General features: G+C 43.7%; 1 protein-coding gene across 1 annotated transcript in view; it reads right to left on the reverse strand.

Moving 5' to 3' along the window:
* LOC123991604 (sodium/potassium-transporting ATPase subunit beta-1-interacting protein 2) overlaps window positions 1-25096 on the reverse strand; it is a 173089-nt gene that overhangs the window by 5938 nt on the left and 142055 nt on the right. Inside the window, exons 5-6 of the mRNA XM_046293229.1 lie at window positions 8108-8168; window positions 644-725 (exon numbers count right to left, since the gene is read on the reverse strand). Of these exons, the coding sequence (XP_046149185.1) occupies window positions 644-725; window positions 8108-8168 (143 nt within the window). The remainder of the gene's footprint in view (window positions 1-643; window positions 726-8107; window positions 8169-25096) is intronic.

Genomic DNA, 25096 nt, shown 5'->3' on the forward strand with positions numbered 1-25096 from the left:
ACCTTGGAATATTGAAGTCTCATGTTAAAAGGAACCACCAACTTTCATATGTTCTCATGTTCTGAGCAAGGAACTTAAACGTTAGCTTTTTTACATGGCACATATTTTACATGGCACATATTACTTTCTTCTCCAACACCTTTGTTTTTGCATTATTTAAACCAAATTTAACATGTTTCATTATTTATTTGAGGCTAAATTGAATTTATTGATGTTTTATATTAAGTTAAAATAAGTGTTCATTCAGTATCGTTGTAATTGTCATTATTACAAATAAAAAAATATATTTAAAAATTGGGCGATTAATTGGTATCGGCCCTTTTGGTCCGCAATAATCGGTATTGGTGCTGAAAAATCATAATCGGTCGACCTCTAGTCCAGATACAAACATTCCCTCCCTCATTGTTGACCCAAGCTATTTCTTTATCTGTATTGACACTAGCATTATTTATAGATGAGACTTCTTTCTGCCTTACATTATAATGTCCTCACATAGGCTAGTCCTATTCGTCCAATTTATAGACTCAAGTGTGAAAACATAGTGAACTTGGCACCAAGACAAGACAAGTCTTGGTGCCAGGAGAAAACATTTCAGAAGTACTGTAATAGCAGGTGTGAAGAGATGTAGCTACATTGCACTTACATATACATGGGTTGTAGTTGCAAATGGGATGTCTTCTGAGGCCCTTGATAACCGTAGGAGTCAAACCCTCCTATAAAATCAACTGGAGACAAAGAAAAAGAGGATATCTGGTTACTGTGAGATCAAACAAAGGCTTGTGTGTGTGTGTGTGCTTCTGTATGTGTGTGCTTCTCTGTGTGTGTGTGTGTGTGTGTGTGTGTGTGTGTGTGTGTGTGTGTGTGTGTGTGTGTGTGTGTGTGTGTGTGTGTGTGTGTGTGTGTGTGTGTGTGTGTGTGTGTGTGTGTGTGTGTGTGTGTGTGTGTGTGTGTGTGTGTGTGTGTGCTTCTGTGTCTCTAAATAAGCGTGTGCCTGCTTGTGTCTGTGATAATCCCAGGCAGTAGATAATCAGTGTCTGGACCATCTAAAGGCTGGGTATTGGTGATATCCGCAGTGGAGTCATGCTGCAGATCACACAGAATACAAACTGGACAGGATTAGGGCCCAGCCCTCCACAGAGGCCTGCCAGCAGTTTCAAGCCCCAGCAGATCTGGGTATCTGGGCCAAACACAAAAAGACGGAGGTACTAAAGCCTCTGATAAGATCCGATGTCTTAATGCAGTGTCTGTCTCTAAGACAAACGAAACACTGAGATAAGACTGATTAGCTGATGAGTGCCCCCTTCCTTCCCTACTGCCTTGAATGGGAGGTGATGGAAGGTTTGGCATTATCATCATTATAATGGTACATTTAGGGAATGTTCACCAAAAGCTCTAAATCCTTGTTGGCCCTCATTATAGGCATTAACCTGTGTACTCTGATCAGGCTTATCAGACGACCTGCAGCGATAAGACAGAAAGTGTACAATTTAAGATCTGGAGACTGGCCACATCTCAATCAGGCAGTTTCAACAAAATGCTAACTCGAAAGCTTGGGACTATAAGGTTCAATCTGAATTTTTATCAAAATGTTCTTATTGACAAACCCTTGTTCTGTTCAATTGTCTCTAGGTATATAGTATTCTAAATACCCCAATTCATGTTATTAAGTTCAAAAGAGTACAAGATAAAAATTGCTGACATCATTCAAACCAATAATGGTTCGGAACTTTAAAGCCAATTATCTCAGAATTGTAACGAATTTCGTCTGTTGTTTGAAGAGAGTCAGACCGAAATGCAGCGTGTAGGTTACTCATGACTTTTAATGAAGATAATGCGGTACATGAAATAACTGAAGAAGAAAACAACAAACGGAACGTGAACTAATACAGCCTATCTGGTGACTAACACTGAGACAGGTACAATCACCCACGAAATACAACGCGCACTCAGGCTACCTAAATACGGTTCCCAATCCGAGACAACGAGAATCAGCTGACTCCAATTAGGAATCGCCTCAGGCAGCCAAGCCTAACTAGACACACCCCTAATAATACACACTCCCAATTAATACAAACCCCAATACGAAATACAACATATAAACCCATGTCACACCCTGGCCTACCCAAACATATAACAAAAACACAAGATACAATGACCAAGGCGTGACAGAACCCCCCCCTAAGGTGCGGACTCCGGGACGCACCTCAAGAGCATAGGGAGGGTCCGGGTGGGCGTCTGTCCATGGTGGCGGTTCTGGCTCGGGACGTGGACCCCACTCCATAAATGTCCTAGTTCCTCCCCTTCGCGTCCTAGGATAATCCACCTTCTCCGCCGACCATGGCCTGATAGTCCTCACCCTGATCCCCACATAACTGAGGGGCAGCTCAGGACCGAGGGGCAGCTCGGGACAGAGGGGCAGCTCGGGACAGAGGGGCAGCTCGGGACAGAGGGGCAGCTCGGGACAGAGGGGCAACTCAGGACAGAGGGGCATCTCAGGATAGAGGGGCATCTCAGGACAGCAGGGCAGCTCAGGACAGAGGGGCATCTCAGGACAGAGGGGCAGCCCGGGACAGAGGGGCAGCCCGGGACCGAAGCAGCCCGGTACTGAGGGGAAGCCCGGTACTGAGAGGGAGCCCAGTACAGAGAGGAAGCTCAGGCAGGTAGTAGGCTCCGGTAAATCCTGGCTGGCTGGTGGAACTGGATGATTCAGGTTGTCTGGCCGATCTAGAAGATCTTGGCAGACTGGCACTTCTGGCGGATCCTGGCAGACTGGCACTTCTGGTGGATCCTGGCAGACTGGTGACGCTGGGCCGACTGGCGGCGCTGGGTAGACAGGAGACTCCGGCAGCGCAGGAGAGGAGAAAGGCTCTGGCTGCGCTGAACAGGCGGGAGACTCCAACAGCGCAGGAGAGGAGAAAAGCTCTGGCTGCGCTAAACAGGCGAGGCGCACTGGACGCGCTGGGCCGACTGGGAGCACTGGTGGCGCTGGACAGACAGGAGACTCCGGCAGCGCAGGAGAGGAGAAAGGCTCTGGCTGCGCTGAACAGGCGGGAGACTCCAACAGTGCAGGAGAGGAGAAAAGCTCTGGCTGCGCTGAACAGGCGAGGCGCACTGGACGCGCTGGGCCGACTGGTAGCACTGGTGGCGCTGGACAGACAGGAGACTCCGGCAGCGCAGGAGAGGAGAAAGGCTCTGGCTGCGCTAAACAGGCTGGAGACTCCGATAGCACAGGAGGGGAGAAAAGCACTGGCTGTGCTGAACAGGCGAGGCGCACTGGAGGCCTGGTGCGTGGTGCTGGAACTGGTGGTACTGGCGCGAGGACACGCACAGGATGCCTGGTGCGGGGAGCTGCTACCGGAGGACTGGTGTGTAGAGGTGGCTCTGGATAGACCGGACCGTGCAGGCGCACTGGAGCTCTTGAGCACCGAGCCTGCCCAAGCTTACCTGGCTCGATGCCCACTCTAGCCCGGCCAATAGGAAGGGCTGGTATGTGTCGCAGCTGGCTCTGCACCCGCACTGGAAACACTGTGGGCTCCATAGCATAACACGGTGCCTGCCCGGTCTCTCTAGCCCAACGGTGAGCACAGGGAGTATGCGCAAGTTTCCTACCTGGCATAACTATTCTCCCTTTTAGCCCCCCCCAATACATTTTTTGGGGTGACTTTCCGGTTTCCAACCGCGTCGCCGTACTGCCTCCTCATACTTGCGCCTCTCCGCTTTAGCTGCTTCTATTTCCTCCTTGGGAAGGCGATATTCTCCCGGCTGCGCCCAGGGTCCTTTTCCATCTAATATCATCTCCCAAGACCAGAAGTCCTCATATTGCTGCTCCTCACAATTAACAGGGAGAGTAGGCTCAGGTCTGACTCCTGACTCTGCCACTCTCTCTCTGCGCTTTCCCCCGTTACCTACGGTTTTCGCTCTGTAAAGCCGTGCTTTCCTTTTCGATTCCATACGTGTATAGCCCTCTTCGCATTGCTGTAGGGAATCCCAGGCGGGCTCCTGCACTCGCTCTGGGTCGGCCGCCCACCTGTCGATTTCTTCCCACGTAGTATACTCCTTGCTTCTGTTGTCCATAACGTCCACCTTCAGATCCTGCCAGTTCCCACGCTGCTCTGTCTGTGAATGGTGGTGGGTGATTCTGTAACAATGTTCTTCTGTTGTTTGAAGAGAGTCAGACCGAAATGCAGCGTGTAGGTTACTCATGACTTTTAATGAAGATAATGCGGTACATGAAATAACTGAAGAAGAAAACAACAAACGGAACGTGAACTAATACAGCCTATCTGGTGACTAACACTGAGACAGGTACAATCACCCACGAAATACAACGCGCACTCAGGCTACCTAAATACGGTTCCCAATCCGAGACAACGAGAATCAGCTGACTCCAATTAGGAATCGCCTCAGGCAGCCAAGCCTAACTAGACACACCCCTAATAATACACACTCCCAATTAATACAAACCCCAATACGAAATACAACATATAAACCCATGTCACACCCTGGCCTACCCAAACATATAACAAAAACACAAGATACAATGACCAAGGCGTGACAAGAATAGTCTTTTTGCAGATACAACCTTATAGTCCCAAGCTATCGTACTGTATGAATACAATAAAGGTCAAGGTTCGCATCACAAGGTTGTTTATTTAGTTTCAGTAAATGTAGCTTCAGCACCTAAGTGTATATGTTCAGTATTGTTCTGCAGAGTAAATGCTAATATTTTGCCCACAAGCAAACCATTATGTGTTTTTATATAAAAAAGCTATTTTCATATTTTCCTTTTGGTGGAGGGAATAATGTTTGTGTATAATGCCCTAATGGTTAAATGCCTGCCGGCTACTTATGTTTACCATGCTAACATGAAAAAATAAGCTCTTGGTGACTTGGTGACGTAACACACATAATGATTGTGCTGTATTAAGTAGGCCTTATAAGATATAGGGGACGGTTTGATGGCAGTAGTGTTTAGAATAGCAGTCAGCACGACTTGGTCTATGTCTCCAAATTGTTTTGTCTTAAGCCGTCACAACAAGTTGGTATGACAAAGCAGTGGCAAGTGAAATGCCGCCGAGGGCCAATCAACATGAGGTTCCACCTTACTGGTACACTGACCCTGATTGCAAATCCAACAGAGGAAGCTGTATTCTCATTTACTTGTTATAAATGCAAAAAAAGTACTTCTATAGCACCCTCTTCTTCATTCTCTCTCTCCTCTTCTCTTGGAGACTAAATCATTTTAAATACTGTCCTTTCTTTTAAATGGACCCTGGGATATTACCCTTGATAGTAAGTGTAATTACGGAGTGAGCAAGTTGATTGGTTTTAGCTGTTCATTACCTTCTCTGAGGTGCTTCATGTACTATATTAATTGGAGCTGTAATGGCCAATACAGCTCCCAGATCAGTGTTTCCTCATGTCCCAGGGATCAAACCATCAATACCATTCTCATTCACTGGAGGATATGAACACTGTTGGATAATATTATTCCTTTGTGTTGGGCAAATTAAACAGTGTCTCTCGGCAATCATTTCATGCAGGACATCAAACCTCCTCTGTCACGTTGCAAATATAGTATTATCCTTCATGGGCTTTTTCCAGGTACTTTAAATTTCAACTCTGGAATACATCAGATACATCCACACGATTGTCAAGTGCAAATTCCAATTAAAGCTTCATTTTCCCTGAATGGCACATTTCTAACAGCCATTATTGAGTGGCAAATAGAACCTGCTCTTAATTTGGACCCAGATGACTTTTATCATAACAATGCCTGAGGGAATCCTTTACTTATTCAAGATTTGCTCTTTAATATTTCAAATTCAGGTACTCCCCATTTTTTGTCAGGGAAGGATACATTTGGGCTCTAAAGACGGGAAAGCTATGTCTGGAGATGTTCTTTTAGAGAGAGAGCGCTGTGGTCTGATAGGCAATCTCAGGTAGCTGAGAGACTCACATTCGGTTGTGGTCATGGTTCAGCACTCTTGCCTGGCTTTTGGCTGTCTCACAGGGGCTCCAGCACAGCCAGGAGAAGCGCTGCATTTTTTACACTCAGATTCCCATGCTAAATGTAGAGGAAATAGTCTACTAAGCGCTGCATCCCTTATTTCACAAAAAAAAATTATAGCCTGAGGGAGCAACCTCACTGCACACCCTATGCATCTCTCAGTTATGTCTCTCATAATATCACCCATATAAAATGTACTGTCTGTACATTGAAGCTGTATTAGGAAACATTACCATGTTATCAGACGCAAAACTTTCTTCAATTATATTAAAGTCTTGCCATAGGAAGAATCTGCATTGTTGACAAGTAATGGGTGTACTGTAACGTTCGTCGTTGGGAGAAAGAGAGGAGGACCAAGGTGCAGCGTGGTAAGTATTCATTATGCCTTTTAATGAAAATGAATACTCGAACAAAACAACAAAAACGATAAATGAGAATGACACGAAACAGTCCTGTCTGGTGACGTACACAAAGACAGAAAATAATCACCCACGAAACACAATAGAAAACAGGCTACCTAAATATGGTGCTCAATCAGGGACATCAATTGACAGATGCCTCTGATTGAGAACCATACCAGGCCAAACACAGAAATAGCAAATCATAGAAAAACGAACATAGACAACCCACCCAACTCACGCCCTGACCATACTAAAACAAAGACATAACAAAAGAACTAAGGTTAGAACGTGACACATACAATGTTCTGTTGTGACCACACTAACCAGTAGTCAGGTATAATTTCAGTGCATTTGGATAAGTCTTTTCAACCTACCAACCACCAACAGTATTGTGCTGGCACCTAGGGGAGGTGAGCACTCTTAATAAAGGCTTGCTGTACCAACCATACAGTCAATTTTAATAACTATAATTATAAAAATTGAATTAATGCAGTGAAAAAAAATCCCAAATGACAAAGAAGGCATGTAGAGTCGCCTCATGTGACCTCCTCCCTCTCTATACTTTTCTCTCTATCCCCTCTCGTTCCTGCTTTCTCTTTATGTCTGTTGCTTGGTGATGAATGTTGCAAATGGAGAGAATGCAAGAGAGATCGCTAGAAGAAAAATGGTATTGATCTAGTATGCCGGAGTACTTGGCAAATGCATTCTTTCCAACACATACTATGTTTACAAAGCAAGACCGGTAACAAGGAGAAGTTGCACATGTTTTACGGCAATCAATATCAATTATAAATGACAATCACACAAAAACTAATTCCTGTCCTAATATAACTTTTCTAAAAAATGAGGCAGCGGCCAAAGAGAATAATTCATGCATTTTGGAACAAGGCAACTTGACTGGGTCTGTGCTGCAATGTTTTCTGAATTTAACAAATGGGGACATTTCCCACACTTTCCTTTAAGGCTGGGATCCACGAGCGGCTGGGCCTGGGATCAATAAAATAAATTGTTTAAATCCAGCAACATCTAAATCCAAATGTTTGCTGGAGCATTAAACTTGGCTAAATTTAAAGATCCGACCAGATGAGGAATGTACATGCCAATGCTCAGTTATTCGAGTAAATAAAGTACTCTGTAAACACAGGAATACAGAAATGTCAACCTTGAGCCAGATATACTGTATCTATACTCTTATAAAAAAGGGTTCTTCAGCTGTCCCCATAGGAGAACCCATTTGTGTTCCATGTAGAACCATTTTTGGTTCCAGGTAGAACCCTTTTGGGTCATTGTAGAATCCTCTGTGGAAAGGGTGCTACATGGAACCCAAAAGGGTTCTACCTGATACCAAAAAGGTTTCTTCAAAGGTTTCTCCTATGGGGACAGCCAATGAACCCTTTTAGGTTCTAGATAGCACCTTTTTTTCCTAAGAGTGTAGCTGGATATAAACACTTTAGTTATTATACCATGGAGCGAGTCCAGGAAGATGGCTCATTACTGTTATGTGATTGGTCAGGTAACGCTTATGAATAAAATATGTGTGTTTCACTAAGGCACATGAGGTGAGATGGCCCTTTTAAAATTGGCTGAGTCATCATTATAACAAGCAAAGGGAAATGACTCACCATAAAAAGTGTGACTGTAGGAATCAGCCATATTTCTCATAGATCTACCATAGTAATTGAAAGGCAATACTCACAGCTGTCTTCCTCTTCCGAGATTAGCTTCACCACATAACAGGCATAGATGAACCCAACAAGCTGAAAAAGAGAAATGGGGAAAGGTAATCAAATACATTTTCTGGAGAGTGGTGACATTTTACAGTGAGAAGGGGACCAATTAGAAAAGCACAATCATTGAAGGAAACATAGATGTTTGTGTCCATGCCCTCAAGAGATGAAGAGAGCTACACAAACTTATTGGTGGGAAAACATGAGCCACCACTGAGAAAAAGTAGAATATGATTGAGAGATCAAAAGAGCATCTCCATGTGGAAAACATTCTGTGTTGAGGAAACAGGTGTTAGTACAGCGTCTAGTGTATCACACTGCTCTATGAAATGGGTCATATAGAGATGTTGAAGAGACACTGAAAAACAGAGGCACATAAACAATGTTCCAAAAAGAAGCCCTGCATCGTCAATGGGGTAAAAAAACATGGTTTAAGAGACATTTCACAAATAGTGATTATACATATGCATATTTATTTTTTAAACAGATAGGCTGTGGTTCTGGATTTTCTGTAACCCCAATCTGCAGTGGCTAAAGATATAGAGGTTTCTGCGCATCTTCAGGGATTTTTTTGTAGCTGCTGCCTACATGAACTCAGCAAAAAAAGAAACATCCCTTTTTCAGGACCCTGTATTTCAAAGATAATTGGTAAGTCCAAATAACTCACAGATCTTCATTGTAAAGGGTTTTAACACAGTTTCCTATGCTTGTTCAATAAACCATAAACTATTATTGAACATGCACCTGTGGAACAGTTGTTAAGACACTACAGACGGTAGGCAATTAAGGTCACAGTTATGAAAACTTAGGACACTAAAGAGGCCTTTCTACAGACTCTGAAAAACACCAAAAGAAAGATGCACAGGGTCCCTGCTCATCTGCGTGAACGTGCCTTAGGCATGATGCAAGGAGGCATGACGACTGCAATGTGGCCAGGGCAATAAATTGCAATGTCTGTACTGGGACAGCACTACAGGGAGACAGGAAGGACAGCTGATCGTCCTCACAGTGGCAGACCACGTGTAACAACACTTGCACAGGATCGCTACATCCGAACATCACACCTGCGGGACAGGTACAGAATGCCAACAACAACTGCCCGAGTTACACCAGGAACGCACAATCCCTCCATCAGTGCTCAGACTGTCCACAATAGGCTGAGAGAGGCTGGACTGAGGGCTTGTAGGCCTGTTGTAAGGCAGGTCCTCACCAGACATCACCGGCAACAACGTCGCCTATGGGCACAAACCCACCGTCGCTGGACCAGACAGGACTTGCAAAAAGTTCTCTTCACTGACGAGTCACGGTTTTGTCTCACCAGGGGTGATGGTTGGATTCACGTTTATCGTCGAAGGAATGAGCGTTACACTGAGGCCTGTACTCTCGAGCGGGATCGATTTGGAGGTGGAGGGTCCGTCATGGTCTGGGGCGGTGTGTCAAAGCATCATCGGACTGAGCTTGTTGTCATTGCAGGCAATCTCAACGCTGTGCGTTACAGGGAAGACATCCTCCTCCCTCATATGGTACCCTTCCTGCAGGTCCATCCTGACATGACCCTCCAGCATGACAATGCCACCAGCCATACTTCTCATTCTGTGTGTGATTTCCTTCAAGACAGGAATGTCCTTGTTCTGTCATGGCCAGCAAAGAGCCCGGATCTCAATCCCATTGAGCATGTCTGGGACCTGTTGGACTGGACGGTCAGGGCTAGGGCCATACCCCCAGAAATGCCCGGGAACTTGCAGGTGCCTTGGATTGAAGAGTGGGGTAACATCTCACAGCAAGAACTGGAAAATCTGGTGAGGAGGAGATGTACTGCAGGACTTGCAGCTGGTGGCCACACCAGATACTGACTGTTACTTTTGATTTTGACCCCCCCCTTTGTTCAGGGACACATTATTCCATTTCTGTTAGTCACATGTCTGTGGAACTTGTTCAGTTTATGTCTTAGTTGTTGAATCCTGTTATGTTCATACAAATATTTACACATGTTAAGGTAGCTGAAAATAAACGCCGCTGACAGTGAAAGGACGTTTCTTTTTTTGCTGTGTTTAGCTGCTCCGCTGCCTCTTTTCCTTCCTTGATCGGCGATGAACGCCTTTGTCTGGTGTAGCCTACAAAAATGTATGTTGTACGCAAAGGACATGGTCGACATGTTCCAACTACTGCATTCCATGCCTCAGTAGGCTATTAGGCATAAGCACAATTTCATTTTATTTTTTCAGGAGGGGAGTTAGTCTTCATGCAGATATTTACATGTTCTACACAAAAGACATGATCAACATGTTCGTACAAACTCGCAGATTGTCATTTGCCCCAATGCAAAACTCAAGTGGGGAGTTGCATGCAGCTATCTAGGCAGCATATCAAATTCAAGCAAGACACAGACACGCAGTCTAATTAGCGATTTAATATTATTTTTTAATCATACAAACATTGGCTAAGCAGGAGGCAGACAGGCAGTCAAAGTATTAGTGTTATTTTTCAGCAACTCTGGCTAGTGGCTACGATATGGCAGCAGCTACAAAGATTATCCTATATCACACAAAATGTTGATTGTTTTTACTCCAATGCAATGTGCTTATGCAACTGCAATATCTGTTACAACAGACAGAGAAGGTTGTAGCCTTCATAATGGCCTTGAATGTTTGTTCAAATCGCCTCATGGTTTTTATTCCAGCTCTTCAGATGAGGCAGAGACATTGGCTATATCATAATGGTTCAGAAGAGGGTGGGTAAAGAGAGAAATGTGAATGTAGGAGTGTGAGCAGCAGTGTGAGCAGCAGATACGTAGAAAAAAATGTGTGTAAATTAACACATGCGCAGAAAGCGATCCGGATTGGTAGCTTTGAGAAAAAAGGTTTCCAGAGGGTCCGGGGACGACAACTCCGTATTCGCAGCCACAGCCTGAAAAAAATCTAATGGACGGTATCAAATAATGTGGGCCTGGCGGTTCTTAATGAGACTGTATTTAAAATGAGTCACCTAATATGAAGATTTAGTGGATTAAGTATAACAATAGAAAGCCAAGGGAACATAGGAACATAGGAAATCTAATTGGAGGCTTATCCTGAGAGAAATACAGTAGCATACTAGATATCCCTGCTCTAGGCACCAATAAAACCCAGAACACAACAATATTACTCTCTTCCCCCGCTCCTCCTTAGGCCTGTAATTTCATAGGCCAGTGATTGGAGGTCTCTGATTGGATTGGGCGATAGGGAAGCTGGGATTTTGACTGTGGTCAGTGTGTGGAGAGAAATGGACATTCTCAATGTCACAGAGGATTCAGTCAGACAGGAGGCTATGCACGAGACCGTACTGTGGACAGTCATGTAGATAGTGGGTGTGCCGTCCTCATATTCAGGCATTGTTTGGAGTCTAAGGGCCACAAACAGACACAGTTACAAATCTGAGCAACCCCAGTTTTAAGATTATGGGAATACCTCAAGGTCTCGCTCTCATTTACTCTGAATAATGTGCCCGCCCCACACTCTGTCTCTGCAGTAGGCTGGGAGCACAGGCCAACACTCACAGACACTAGTCACACACAATGCCGGCCCCGCCACACATAACACACTGCACACTTTACCCATCAGGAGCACTGAGGAGGTGAAACAAAGGAGCTGCTGTGTGATTACCAGACAAAAAAACAACACACACACGCACACACACACACACACACACACACACACACACACACACACACACACACACACACACACACACACACACACACACACACACACACACACACACACACACACACACACACACACACACACACACACACACACACACACACACACACACACACACACACAAACACAGCTCCTCTGATTAGCCAAAGGTATCTCGTTTAGAACCATGTCACAGGGTGTAAGCCTAATTTGTCTCCTGTAAATAAACCTGGGTATTCTTATGATAAAGGCTCCTTTAAACACAAGCTGTTTTACTCCATAGGAAATTCCACTGTGAAGATGATTATTGACAGTTGGTTAAAAATTTGACTCTATAAATCTGAATAATACATGCAGAGTTTCTGAGAAAACCATTCATAATTGAGAATAATTCTGGGAGCATGACTGCTCTCAACGCAAGCATTATAAACAGACGCACAACACAGCCATTCTCTATTGTTTAGGCGACAGTCAGTGAGACACACATCTGTACTACATTCATAACTGTCACTTTTAAAAGGAAGCTTTGTCCAGTTGACTTTGGATATAACTGATTGTGTTACTGTTCAAAGACTGATTGAATCAGGAGCCTTATAAATGAACAGACACAGTCTCCTCTGTTGTGTAGCTGACAGCCATGACACTGTCCTCCACGACACTGAGTAAGTGACATGTTTTGCACTGGTGGGATACTGTTCACATGTAGGCCTTATTATAGTCGGAGGGTGCTGTTGTATGGATGGATCACATGCAAATCACGGCCCAAAGGTCAAGGAGTGTTGAGGGCTGAGACAGAGGACTCTCCACTTTCAATTGTGCAGCACTTATGAAATTCAACTGACATGACAATGGAGGAGGAGAGGAGGAGGAGTGTTTTCAGAATGGGCCCATTCATTTAGAATGTACCAATTCAGCCAGAGAACAATTGACTAAACATTCTCTACAGTAAACACCATTGAAAATATATATATATATTCTTTGTTGTCAAAAATGGGTTTCATATGGATTGTTTGACATCAGAATCATAGAGTGGGGTATTGCATTTTGGATACTGTGCCAAGTCTAGTGCTGTGAACATGACGCTGCTTGTGTAAAAATCCTGGAACCTAGCCTAGTAAAACCTCACATTGTATTAATACTCAGATCCTTTATTTCACCCTCGAATATTAGAGCTCGGCAGGGAAAATGTAACTTCAAAAGTCCCTCATAGAGTAATTGATGTGGATGGAATTCCCCAGCTAACCTATCTCCTCATAAAAAGTGGTGCGAAATCACATAGTTTAATCAATTTCCTGGTGTTGTGTGGCATCACTCAACCTATTTCTGTTTCAGCGTAGACTCCCATTTCAAACTGTGTGCGGCTCAGCTTGTGCATAAGGTAATTCACATGTCCTTGACTCCATCCTCCTGCGTTCTCTGGCCCGCTGCGGGTAGCCTTGGTCTTTCGCGTTTATAAACTGGGCCGGGGCTGCTTAACATGCCAACAACTGGTCATTGGCAGTTGACAGCTTTCACCATCAAACAACCTTTTAGTGGAACCATAGCTTTTTACTGGGGTTGCATCGCCAGGAAATGGAAGCAAGCTACAACATGTCATCAAGGCTAAACATCTAAGTACATTGACTCCATCAAATCTTTTAAATAGGACAACTGTTGGCATACAGACTCTTGTAAAACCAGACCTGGCTTAGGGAAGTGCTGATTGTATATGTGAGGCATTTACAGAGTATACTAAGGGTCTGATGTGTGTTTTATTACTCATCACAATAAAGCCAAGTGGCATTTCAGCAGTTCCTATAAAACAAGGTTTTCTGTTTGCCACACATCAGAGATTCTGGGGGTAAATGCTGTGGATGGCAGACTGATGCATCACTCTAAATGAGGCCCTGCACACACTGTGTAATACAGCACAGAAAGATTGAGGACAAGCGAAAGCCTCGCTGAAATGTTTCCCTAGTATTTAACCCCATACTGAGAACAAAAGACTGGAGAACATTTGGAAAATGGGCTCTGAGCAAATGTATTCATGATAATTCAAAGATGGCAAAGTATCACCCCACACATCCACAACCATCAAAGACATTTAATCTGCACAGTACACAGTATGAACCCAGTATTATTACTAGCCAACATTTTCCAAAGCTACTTTGTGTTATTCTAATATATGAATATACTCATTAGTGTATTTACAAGTGAATTTCCCCTGGTGTATGTTTTTATACATTGATACATCAGTGAATCATCATTTGACAGTTAAAATCCTTAGAAAATAAGAGATTGAGGAATTCATTAGCTTTCATGTAATGTAGACAAAGGGCTGACTTTCATCTGTGAGCTGGGACCATTCTTTAGGTCTAATCCAAATAAACCTCTGTGTCTTTAGTAATCTGCCACCCTTAGAGCAGAAACCAATTCAGTTGTCTTCATTCTAACCCTCCTTGGGGGACCTACATACACCCAGATCTTCATCTGAATTAGTCTCCCTACGGTGGAGGGAGGGGCTCCACAGCAAAGACCCCCTGAGCTTGTGCTGTGTGAGTTCCACATTGGCATTGGTCTTGTTCGGTTGCTAAATTAACCTTTTACTTCCTTAATCATGGCCAAGGCCCAAGCTCATTGACTTCTCTATTGAGCCTTCAGCTGGTGGGCATCTTTTTATAAGAGGAGAGAAAGCAAAGAGGTAAAATGATAGATGTATATACTGTAGGTTGTAGTGTAAAACATTGTACATAATGGATGAGGATAGAGTGTGAATCCTAATGGCACCCTATGTCACGCCCTGACCGTAGAGATCTTTTTATTCCCTATGTTTGGTTGGTCAGTGTGTGACTCGGGTGGGAAACTCTATGTTCTTTGTTTCTATGTTTTGGCCGGGTATGGTTCTCAATCAGGGACAGCTGTCTATCGTTGTCTCTAATTGGGAATCAAATTTAGGCAGCCTATTTGTGGGTAGTTGTCTTCGTTTGATGCAGGTATAGCCTTACGGAGCGTCGCGGTCGTTGTTTTGTTGGCAACATCTAAAGAAATAAAGAAAAAATGTACGCTCGGCACGCTGCTCCTTGGTCCGGTCTTTTTCAAGACAGCGATCGTGACAACCTATTCCATATAGTGTACTGCTTTTGTCCATCTTCTGATCAAAAGTAGTGCACGATATAGGGAATAGGGTTCCATTTGGGACACAGATAAACTCCTTTCCTCATTTGTGTCATTAGAAATACATTTTGGAATCAATGCAATTGGTTAATTAATCACATGCTTTTAACTGAAAATGTGTCAAGTCAAAATTCTAATGAGAATGCATAAAATGTCTACCAACTTTCTTGCTGAATCATAAATGCTTTCAAACAAGTTTAACTCTTATATCAATGGCCACAGTTTTCCAGAAAGAGGATGGCAGGATAAATACAAAATAAACTCACCTGAAAGAGTTTTGAGAAATTGAAACATTAAATATTTCAAGTAAGAACATAACTCACACACACACAGTAAAGAGAGATTCCACCAAACCAGACCATTCTGTCGAGGTGCATTTTTATCTGACTGGTATGTACAAGAAACCCTAAACTATTCTGTTTTTTACTCTCAACCAAGCCTGATGGTCACTACTCAAAGCTATATGTGGGGAAACATGTATCTTGGCCTGTAACCCAGACAGATTCCAAGCCAAATGTGTGCTTTGGAAAACAGCATATAACACAAATGAAAGTAATATGTCTAAGCAACAGGCAATCAATATTAAGCCGCTAGGTTAAAAATGCATTAATATGAAGGATTATTCAACATTTAGTCTGAATCTCTTGAGCAAACAAGGTAATGGGTTATGCATCTTTAGCAGAATCACTGAATGTTGAAATAGTACGTGGTTTAAACACATCCCTCTCTACTGAAAGGTCATATTTATTAAGTCATTCCCTAAAGCAATCATTCATAATGATCTTTAATGATGTTATATGCCCTGTTTGGTTGCCCTGCTATTTCTAGAGAATCCAAAGAGATAACAATCAATCAATGCATTGTACCAGGAGAGAGCTCTTTTACTTCAGGATAGCTGTTGCACAGTCTCAGTGGTACCAAACCAAATGATCAGATATAAAGCAGAAGGCTTTGCTTCCTCTGAGATTACTGTGATTCTCCAACTACACACATCAGTCCCAATTTTCCACTTTCACAATTGTGAAGGCACTTAACTGTTGGGGAGAATGAGTCGCTTTTTGACATGGCAGTGTAACAGCACAATAAACACATGGTTGGTGCTTTCCTCCCACTCTCTTCAAGCACACAGAGATGTTTGTGAAGTGTTTGACAATGATTCCCCTCATACAGTTTCCCATCTCCTTTATACGTCTGAGACAGACATCAAAAGTCTCACAAGCCCTGGCCAAACATACCATGGCCAAATAGGACTGAATGCAGAAATCGCTTCCTTTATAGCATGCTGTGCACTCCTGTTGGCAAAGAGTCCATCTTGAAACAGGAATAGGCTGGTTACATGACATGGTTGTTGCATGTACGTTGACGGACGGAAGGTTGCGGTGAAATGACCTTTATTGGGTTTGCACTGGCTGGTAACTCACACAGGAGAGGACTATTTGTTCTCATTTCCACTGGTCATGGTTACAGGGACGGGCAACTGGGAGCACCGTCCCCCTTTCGTAGGCGCACTGACCAATTTCAACAACACATTTTAGAACTCAGTCGAGGTCTCAACATACTGTTGAGCGTTAGAGTAATAACTGGACATTTGGTTGTGCATCAGCAGTCACTTAATTATCCCATGCCCGCAATTGTTTTGGGGGATTGGTAAGGTAGTCTAGCGGACAGCTAGAGTTCTGTTTTTTTTTGTGGCCCCCACCCCATCAAAGTTGCCTATTCCTGATCTAGACCATTAAAGGTACATTCCATAATATCCTTCTACATTGATGCTGCTTCCACCTACAACCACACATGACTACAGTAATGAATTGATGGATGTCACCCAAGGTGGGTTAGATAATGTGCTTTACCTCTGGCAAAGCATCTCAAAATACACAACTCTGCTTAATTGGTTCTGGTCTTATTGGCTAACATTACTGGCTTTGCAGAGATACTTTTCCATCACTTGACAATCATTATGTGGCCATTGTCCAGGCATTGATTGCTTGATGTAAAAGCCAAATCTCTGAGCTTGGAGCAGAATTGCTCTTTGTTTACTATAATACATTCAGACATCTCTCCATTGATCTTGGCCAAAATACTGTTTGAATAGCAAGCCGGCATATGGCCCCTCTATAATGTACTGAGCCCTGAGAGCCTTCAGTAGATGCTTGCTCTGTATACTGAGTCTAAAGTCTCCAAATGAATGGCACGCCAGCTAATATCTGTCACGACTTCCGCCGATGTCGGTCCCTCTCCTTGTTCGGGTGGTGTTCGGCGCTTGACGTCACGGACCTTCTAGCCATCATTGATCCACTTTTCATTTTCCATTGGTTTTGTCTTCTCTACCTGGTTCCAATCCCATTCATTACATGTTGTGTATTTAACCCTCTGTTTCCCCTCATGTTCTTGTCAGAGATTGTTGGTTGTATGTAGGTGTGTTATTTGTTCTGGTGTGTGACGGGTTTTGCACCCTATTATGTTATTTGTTCTGGTGTGTGACGGGTTTTGCACCCTATTATGTTATTTGTTCTGGTGTGTGACGGGTTTTGCACCCTATTATGTTATTTGTTCTGGTGTGTGACGGGTTTTGCACCCTATTATGTTATTTGTTCTGGTGTGCGACGGGTTTTGCACCCTATTATGTTATTTGTTCTGGTGTGCGACGGGTTTTGCACCCTATTATGTTATTTTTGTATACTTTGGTTTTCAGAGGTTTTTTGAACGTTTATTAAACAGCTCCGTTTTTACCAAGTTCATTCTCCTGCGTCTGACTTCCCTGCCACCAGCACGCACCGCATTACAATATCGGTTACAGTAATGCTAGTTTTGACCTCAATATGTGCCTGAGTATCTGTGTATTTCTAATTGTAAAGTGTGATGCACCTATGTGAAGCTTGATGTCTGACAACAGACAAATCTATCTCACATCTTTCCCCTAAATAGGAGGGTCATGGGGGAAAATAAGCCATTTGGTGCTTAGCTTGCGTGACTTCTTGCTAATTGTTCCTGTGACCTCCCAAAGCCCTCATGGCTATTTTATAACACATCAAGTAACATAGGTAGGGTCAAACAGGCAGGGTCAAATAGGCAGGGTCAAATAGGCAGGGTCAAAGGCCTTCTTAACACAAAGCGGAATATCTTTAACATATCTTAATGCTACAGTAAACATTAGGAACATGTTTATTCCCTAACTGTATCCCCAGAGAACATGTGCTTCCTGTAACTAGAGCGCCACAAAATACAACCCATACTGTATCTTCATCATACACATACGGTACTTCACACACCAAGGCTGTTTGCTATTCTATCCAAACACATTACAGTATATCCCTATTGTGACAGTGGAGAGCTTACAAATAACATGCCCTGTGTCAAAACATACGCAGCTGAGCTAAACATCACCACGGCATGTCCTACATGTCACAATGATAGACAGCCATTTCTTTTTACTCTGACGATGTTGTGTCGTGACCGAGGCCGTACGCTGCTACTAACAGCGTCAGTGTCATTACAATGCTTTCCCAATGACGGCCGAGCCCCAGCAGCACCAGTGCAGTGGTATCTATCCACTTTGTACCCTGGAAATAATCAGCTCAGTGGGGTGGAGGCAGACTCATCATGTCCAGCTCAGTGATACGGACGTTGGGGGGGGGGCTCTCATCATTAAAGCAGTGGAATGAAACACTGTACCCTCGCAGCTCGCGGGGTCCCATCAAGCACCGTCCCGTATCGTTTCTGACATTTGAAAAATAGGAGCCCGCCTTTTCGCCGCCAATCTCGCTCTCTCTCTGGCTTATCAGATGAGAAGCTCTGACACGTCAGAGATCCTGACAATATCAGCTCTCCTGTCACTGAGCCCAGGTCCACGCCGTTATTCCACAACAACAAGCCCTTCTCACAGAGAGAGGACGAGGAAGAGGACAGGGGTGGGCCAGGAGAGAGAGAGACACAGAGAAACAGGCTTTGAATAAGAACAGAGAGAGAGAGATTGAAAGGGACCTGAGATTGATACTGAAGCCTCTCTGATAACAACGTTGTGAGCCAGACTGACGGGTGTCTGCTGAATGATTTGCTGAGCATGACTCTGTTTCAATACAACAATTAGTCTTAAGATTGCAATTCTGTGCGGCCATGGTCTCTGTGTGGGTCTTCAGGGACAGACATGTAATGAAGCAAATTGATTCACTTCCCTCAAGGTGTTGGCCACTGTCAAAGCTGATTCATTTTACTCCAGGGGCTAAAGCATTCACTATTCACAGAACTGACAGCATAAAAAATAGCTTTCTATACATGCACAGGCATGAAACAAGTGTAGTCTTTGGGGAAGAAAAACAGATTGTCAAAAGATGTGGCAATTTGAGCAAAGCACCTATCCTAGCTAAATGAATTGGATTCATCTATCACTGTGGCCTTTGCTTTTTGTTTAATTTGTATACTTCGAGATTCAATCAGAGACTTGGAAGATTTGGAAGGCAAAGTGTTTTCCCTTCACCGATGCATCAAAGGAACAGATTCCTCCACCATGACTGATACCTCCTCCAATCCTCTTAAAATGACTTGACCAAATTGGCCTTAGTGTTTGCTTTATATTACCCAGAGCCCAGCCGCCAGGTCTTCAATAGTGATTTCTCTACAGATACCCATCTTTCCATTCTGTTATCCGCGCCAGACACAGCTTTGAACAATAGCCATTGAAATGAACATTGCAGGCAGTGAGAGAGAGGGAGGTTCAGGTGCAGAATAGAAATGAATGTCTGAAGACAGAAAGACAAGGAGAGAGAGAGAATTTCTCATCCCATCATGACAGAAATGCCAAACCACGGGAAAATAAATTAAAATAAAAATGGTGGGATCACATGGAGAATAAAACAAGCAAGGTATTTCCACTACTTTGTGAATAGATTACAGCGGTAAAGCAGCAATGACATTGTTTAAACACTTGGAGGTCATGCTAATCAATCAACAGGGTAAATAATATTGCAAAGAGCTCGACTATTAACCAGGCAAATACTAAACAAGGGGTCTTTCACAGTGCCTGAGTGATGGGTGCATGTATTATACGTATGGGTATGCCGTGCGTCCCTTTAATCTTGTAGCTAATGGACCCAGGCCTAAGCTCTTCTACAAACAATTACACTCACATTCAAAGACCCACTCTGAATACCTAACAAAATACACTGCAACAGTACTGTCAGAGGGCACTATGTAATTAAACAAGGTGTGATTCATTATGAGTGTCATTAAAAATATTCTCATAAGCACATCACCACAGCTATGTTTAATAGTCTCATTCATTAAAGTGTCTCTTCTGGCCAAGGGCTCAGAATGCCTGTTGTCTGTCTATACAGGTTAGAGGATGTGATGGAGGAGTAGAGGGGCCTGTGGACTCCAACAGCTGTCTCCTACAGCAAGAGCTGTCTCCTCCAGTGTGTGTGTGTGTGTGTGTGTGTGTGTGTGTGTGTGTGTGTGTGTGTGTGTGTGTGTGTGTGTGTGTGTGTGTGTGTGTGTGTGTGTGTGTGTGTGTGTGTGTGTGTGTGTGTGTGTGTGTGTGTGTGTGTGTGTGTGTGTGTGTGTGTGTGTGTGTGTGTGTGTGTGTGTGTGTGTGTGTGTGTGTGTGTGTGTGTGTGCGAGTCTGTGCGAGTCTGTGCGGGTCTGTGCAAGTCTGTGCGGGTCTGTGCAAGTCTGTGTGAGTCTATGAGATGTCACTCTGGATATGGGAGCATGGGCATAATTGTAAAGTTAACATTTGACAGTAAGTGGTACTAGCCAGGAGTTCAGCCTGCTACATATAATGTAGTCCTATGGCTCCTGTCATAGGAAGCACCAGTGAATGACAAGTTAGCTCTTCTGTACAGACCCAGTCCCCTTACGGCTCTATGAAGCTCTGCCTTTACTGTATATGTGCAACTTTTAGTAGCCGCTATACAGCAGCACTGTCTGGAATTGACTCTCACATTTCCTATCAGGTTTACTCTCACATTAAACCATGTCATTGTTTAAACACAGTCAATGCACATGTTTTAAATAGAATACTTAGTCATACCTTTAGAGCCTCATCATTCCACAGCTAACAGCTTTGTTAGAGTGAACGTGGATCCTCTTCTGATTCATGACCTTCCACAACTGGCTGTTCTTAGAGAAACTGGCCACGGACCTCTGAGGCATCAGCCATGCTACTGTATGCCGGACACAGCTCATTTAGCCGCTCATCCAGCCATGTGAGCTGGCCACCCCCCACTCTCTCCCCCCTCTCCCTCAGGCCCTCCCCTAGACCCCAGTAGTGTGGTGGCGTTTGCTGGAGCCCTTCTCTGTGGCTCTGTGTACTGCCTTGCCGCTCTGCTTTTCTCTCTCTCCCTCCCAGTGTGAAGGAAGAACAGAGAAATCTGCCTGGCAACACAGCAACGACTTCCTGCACTCCTCATCTGACTGCAGGTAATGATTGACAAGCAGCCGTTCTTATAGACAAAACAATTGTCATAGTAGCAAAGCTAGTGAAAAAGCGGTTGGTTGTTCAGAGACCTACAGTTTTCTGCATTTATTGGCATACATTATTACTGTACTGTACATTTCTCTGGTAAACTGTGACGATTTCTGTGCAGTAACAGTTTTGTTTTTCCACCATGATGCTATCTTCTCCTCAATGCTTACATCACGGTAAAAGGTTCATGCAGCAGACGATGGTGCATAGCAAAATGGCCGGACCTCGCCACAGTGTGGTGGCCAAGGTGAGACTGAGGACATCCATAGTTAACCATCATCAGTGGTTCAACTCCCACTCAGTGCTGTGTGATTATACTCCCAAAGCATGGTGGACCACTGCTGAGCTGAAGAACACAGTTAAGAGTATGTTTACTGATATGAGATTCTCTGTACTTTTTCCTCCGATTCCCTCGGGAACATTAACACATGATCCATAGATAATAGCATTCTAGGCTGGTGGGAACAAAGTGTAGTTGTAGATGGGATGTGGAGAAAGAGCGGTGAGACACCACAGTTTCACCGAATCTCACAACCCCAGAGCTGAAAATAACATATGGTCCCTCAGCTAAGGGCCAACTAACCCAACAGTCTCATGTTGACAGTATCACAGTGACCCCACCGCAAACAGCTTGGGCTGGCTTTATTTACACTACTCTGGTGAAAGGTCACTGCGCCAATAAACATCTTAATTATCTACCGTAGCTACCAGCCTGTCTGTCTGATGTTGATAGCAAAACAGAGTCCTTCAGAGTTTCAATCCGACAAAGACAAGGAGGACTGTAGGAGAGGAGAGAACAGTGGAGTAGTAACATAAAAAGATCCTCCACTGATTCCAATCCTCTCTCAGTCTCATCCACTGCAGGCTTCTCATTACGACACAACTCTATTTAATTACTTTGAGACGGAGGCTTCCTCATGGCGTAATGATGCGTACAGCCATACTAATGTCAAGGCTGGTTGTAAATGAACGGATTAGGCCCCTACATCAATTCTCCGCTTTGAGGGAAACCTCATTAGCACAAGGTGCTGCTCTGTTGCTCTGATGTTAAAAAAGAAAGTAATAGAAAAACAATGAGACTTAGGGAACAACGTTATGTTAAAAAATGGTGGGTGCGTTCATGACAAGGAAATGACAGCCCTCTCTCTGTGATGCTTCCTCTCTAATACTTGTAATTATCTCTGTATGAGACCTGAGCAGGACGAAAAGAAGGAGTTCATCATTTTGGTTCACACAGGGAGGCCCTTTCATTGTGGACCATTTTCATAGATATTACTGAATTAGATTAAACCAGGTTATTTTCATTAATAAATATGAGATAATAAATTATTACTCGGGTACTTTGTACCCTGTCAAATGACTATACTTCAATGAAAGAAGAGGGACAACTAAAAGTTGCAGATCCATTTTGTTCTTGTCTGGTAGAGGGGGAAGGAGAGAAGGGGAGAACAGGAGAAGAGAGGCAGGAAGCTTGTCTCTGCAGTTATCAGATCAAAGAGCCACTCATTCAGTTTGGGGGAAAGATAATGAACCAGTCATTTCTAGCCCTGAAATTCTCATGTGAGGAAAGAAAGCCATTCATTATCCATCAGAGGTGCTGGGGAAAATTGACATTGTTGCCTCATGCTGCCAGACACAATGAAACAGTCTTCCATCCATGTCAAATGTCTGAGATAGGAGCAGTGTGTTTTGGATGCTTATTATGAATTTTTCTCAGCCCAATTTTGAAGAGTGTCGTTAAGACTTCCAGTGCCACCACACAAAGCCGCTTCCAGAGTATTGGGGGTAATTTGGCAAATAGATTCTAAATTCGTCCCAATGCTTTCCACTAAGCTAATAAAATGCTACTTAAAAACAACAACAATAAAAATGCATTATGGCAACATTGGATAGGTATTATGGGAATACCGGTATGTGTAATGCCGTGCTCATGTTTGTATATGATTTGCATCATTTATAGTAGATGCTGGACACTGTGGCCAAGTCTGCAGACTTTTGCTCATTGCTATCAGTCATACTGACAACGCATGACACACCACTTCCCAAATGACTCCACTGCAGAGACTAGTGCTCTGAGCTCTCAGCTCTAGCTTTTAGTTTATATAAGAGTGCATAACACACTTTGGCCATTAGTTTGAATATTACACTTTATTTAAATGGATTTGGTCTCTCTCCAAGCACATTTGAGTATTTGAAATATGATGGTTAAGCAAAGACAAAAGTGATGTGGGCTCCATGCAGTCCGTTAAATCAGCCCTCAGTCGGCTACAGGTTTCTGCTGACACAGACACCCGTCTTTCCCCTTCGATGTTTCAGGGAGAACTTAACTCAGTCATTGTCATATTGATCCTGGCACCCGACATTCTCCTGACACTATGCCAGTGGAACAGCTCCTGTGTTTAGGAGACTAAGCGTTATTGAACTTGCAATAACTCCAACCATTTTCTACATAATATCTGACAGGTTCTAAGTATATTTCTCACTGGTGTTTGGAATTGTGTTATGTGTCCATTCTACTGTACCGCAAGAGAGATGGGAGGAACAGGTGGTGGAATATACTGTAGACTCATTGCACAGACCTTGTTCGACGTTACTGTAATGCAATTGTACTACAGTAGACAAAGCATATGACTGGCGAAAGGGATATGATCATCCACCTTCTCCCGATTGTTCTTAACCAAAACAATCTAAACATAAAATGTCATTGTTTTTCATTAAAAACAGTGGTTAGGAAAATCTGTAAGTGCTTGTTTCATCTTATCAAGTGTTAGGTCCATGACTGAAAAAGATTCCAATGTGAAGAGGAAAATATATTGAGATCTAACTTATAAACCAGAGAAGTAGCCCTGAAATCCAATCCAAAGTAGGTTGCACAATGTCAGTTGGGAGCTGATAGAGTTTGAGAATAGTTCTAAATCCAGGCTGATAAAGTATCGGGTGGTTAGCTGGGTAGAACACTCAGGCTGGGGGAGAGAACATTTTCTCCTGGGATCTATCTATGGGGAACCTTGCTGTGATCATTTACACAGCAGCAACACCCCACTCTTTTTCATTAACACATTCCCCTAATTACACGCCATACATTAAGTCATTATGAAATACTGGTGCATTGTGGGAATTTCCCACTCACACTGCGAGCCTGGGGACTATAATTACGAATGGCGGGAGAGAGAGAAAAAAATAAAGATACACTGGGGACGGTTTTCCCCACACACACACACACACACACACACACACACACACACACACACACACACACACACACACACACACACACACACACACACACACACACACACACACACACACACACACACACACACACACACACACACACACACACACACACACACACACACACACACACACACACACACGTGCACTGGAGGAGAACGGAGGGAAAACCAATCATCAATAAGGGAATTGCGTTTCCCTTGCTATCCCCCTGGGATGGCCCACTGCCAAGCCACTAAAAGCTGCCGCCAAGCCCAAGAGTTATTTTTCCCCTTGACTATTTTCTGCGTTATAATATTGCCGCAAGACCATTAGTCACTAAAGTAGTAGGCAGCTATTAATACGAGACAAAATAATGCAGCTCGGGTCTTGCTTGCCTGCTCGCTAAGCACTGCCTTATTAGGGTTGTGTTTCACATCACATTGGCATGT

Source organism: Oncorhynchus gorbuscha, linkage group LG12, assembly GCF_021184085.1.
Source record: "Oncorhynchus gorbuscha isolate QuinsamMale2020 ecotype Even-year linkage group LG12, OgorEven_v1.0, whole genome shotgun sequence".
Classification (NCBI taxonomy): Eukaryota; Metazoa; Chordata; class Actinopteri; order Salmoniformes; family Salmonidae; genus Oncorhynchus; species Oncorhynchus gorbuscha.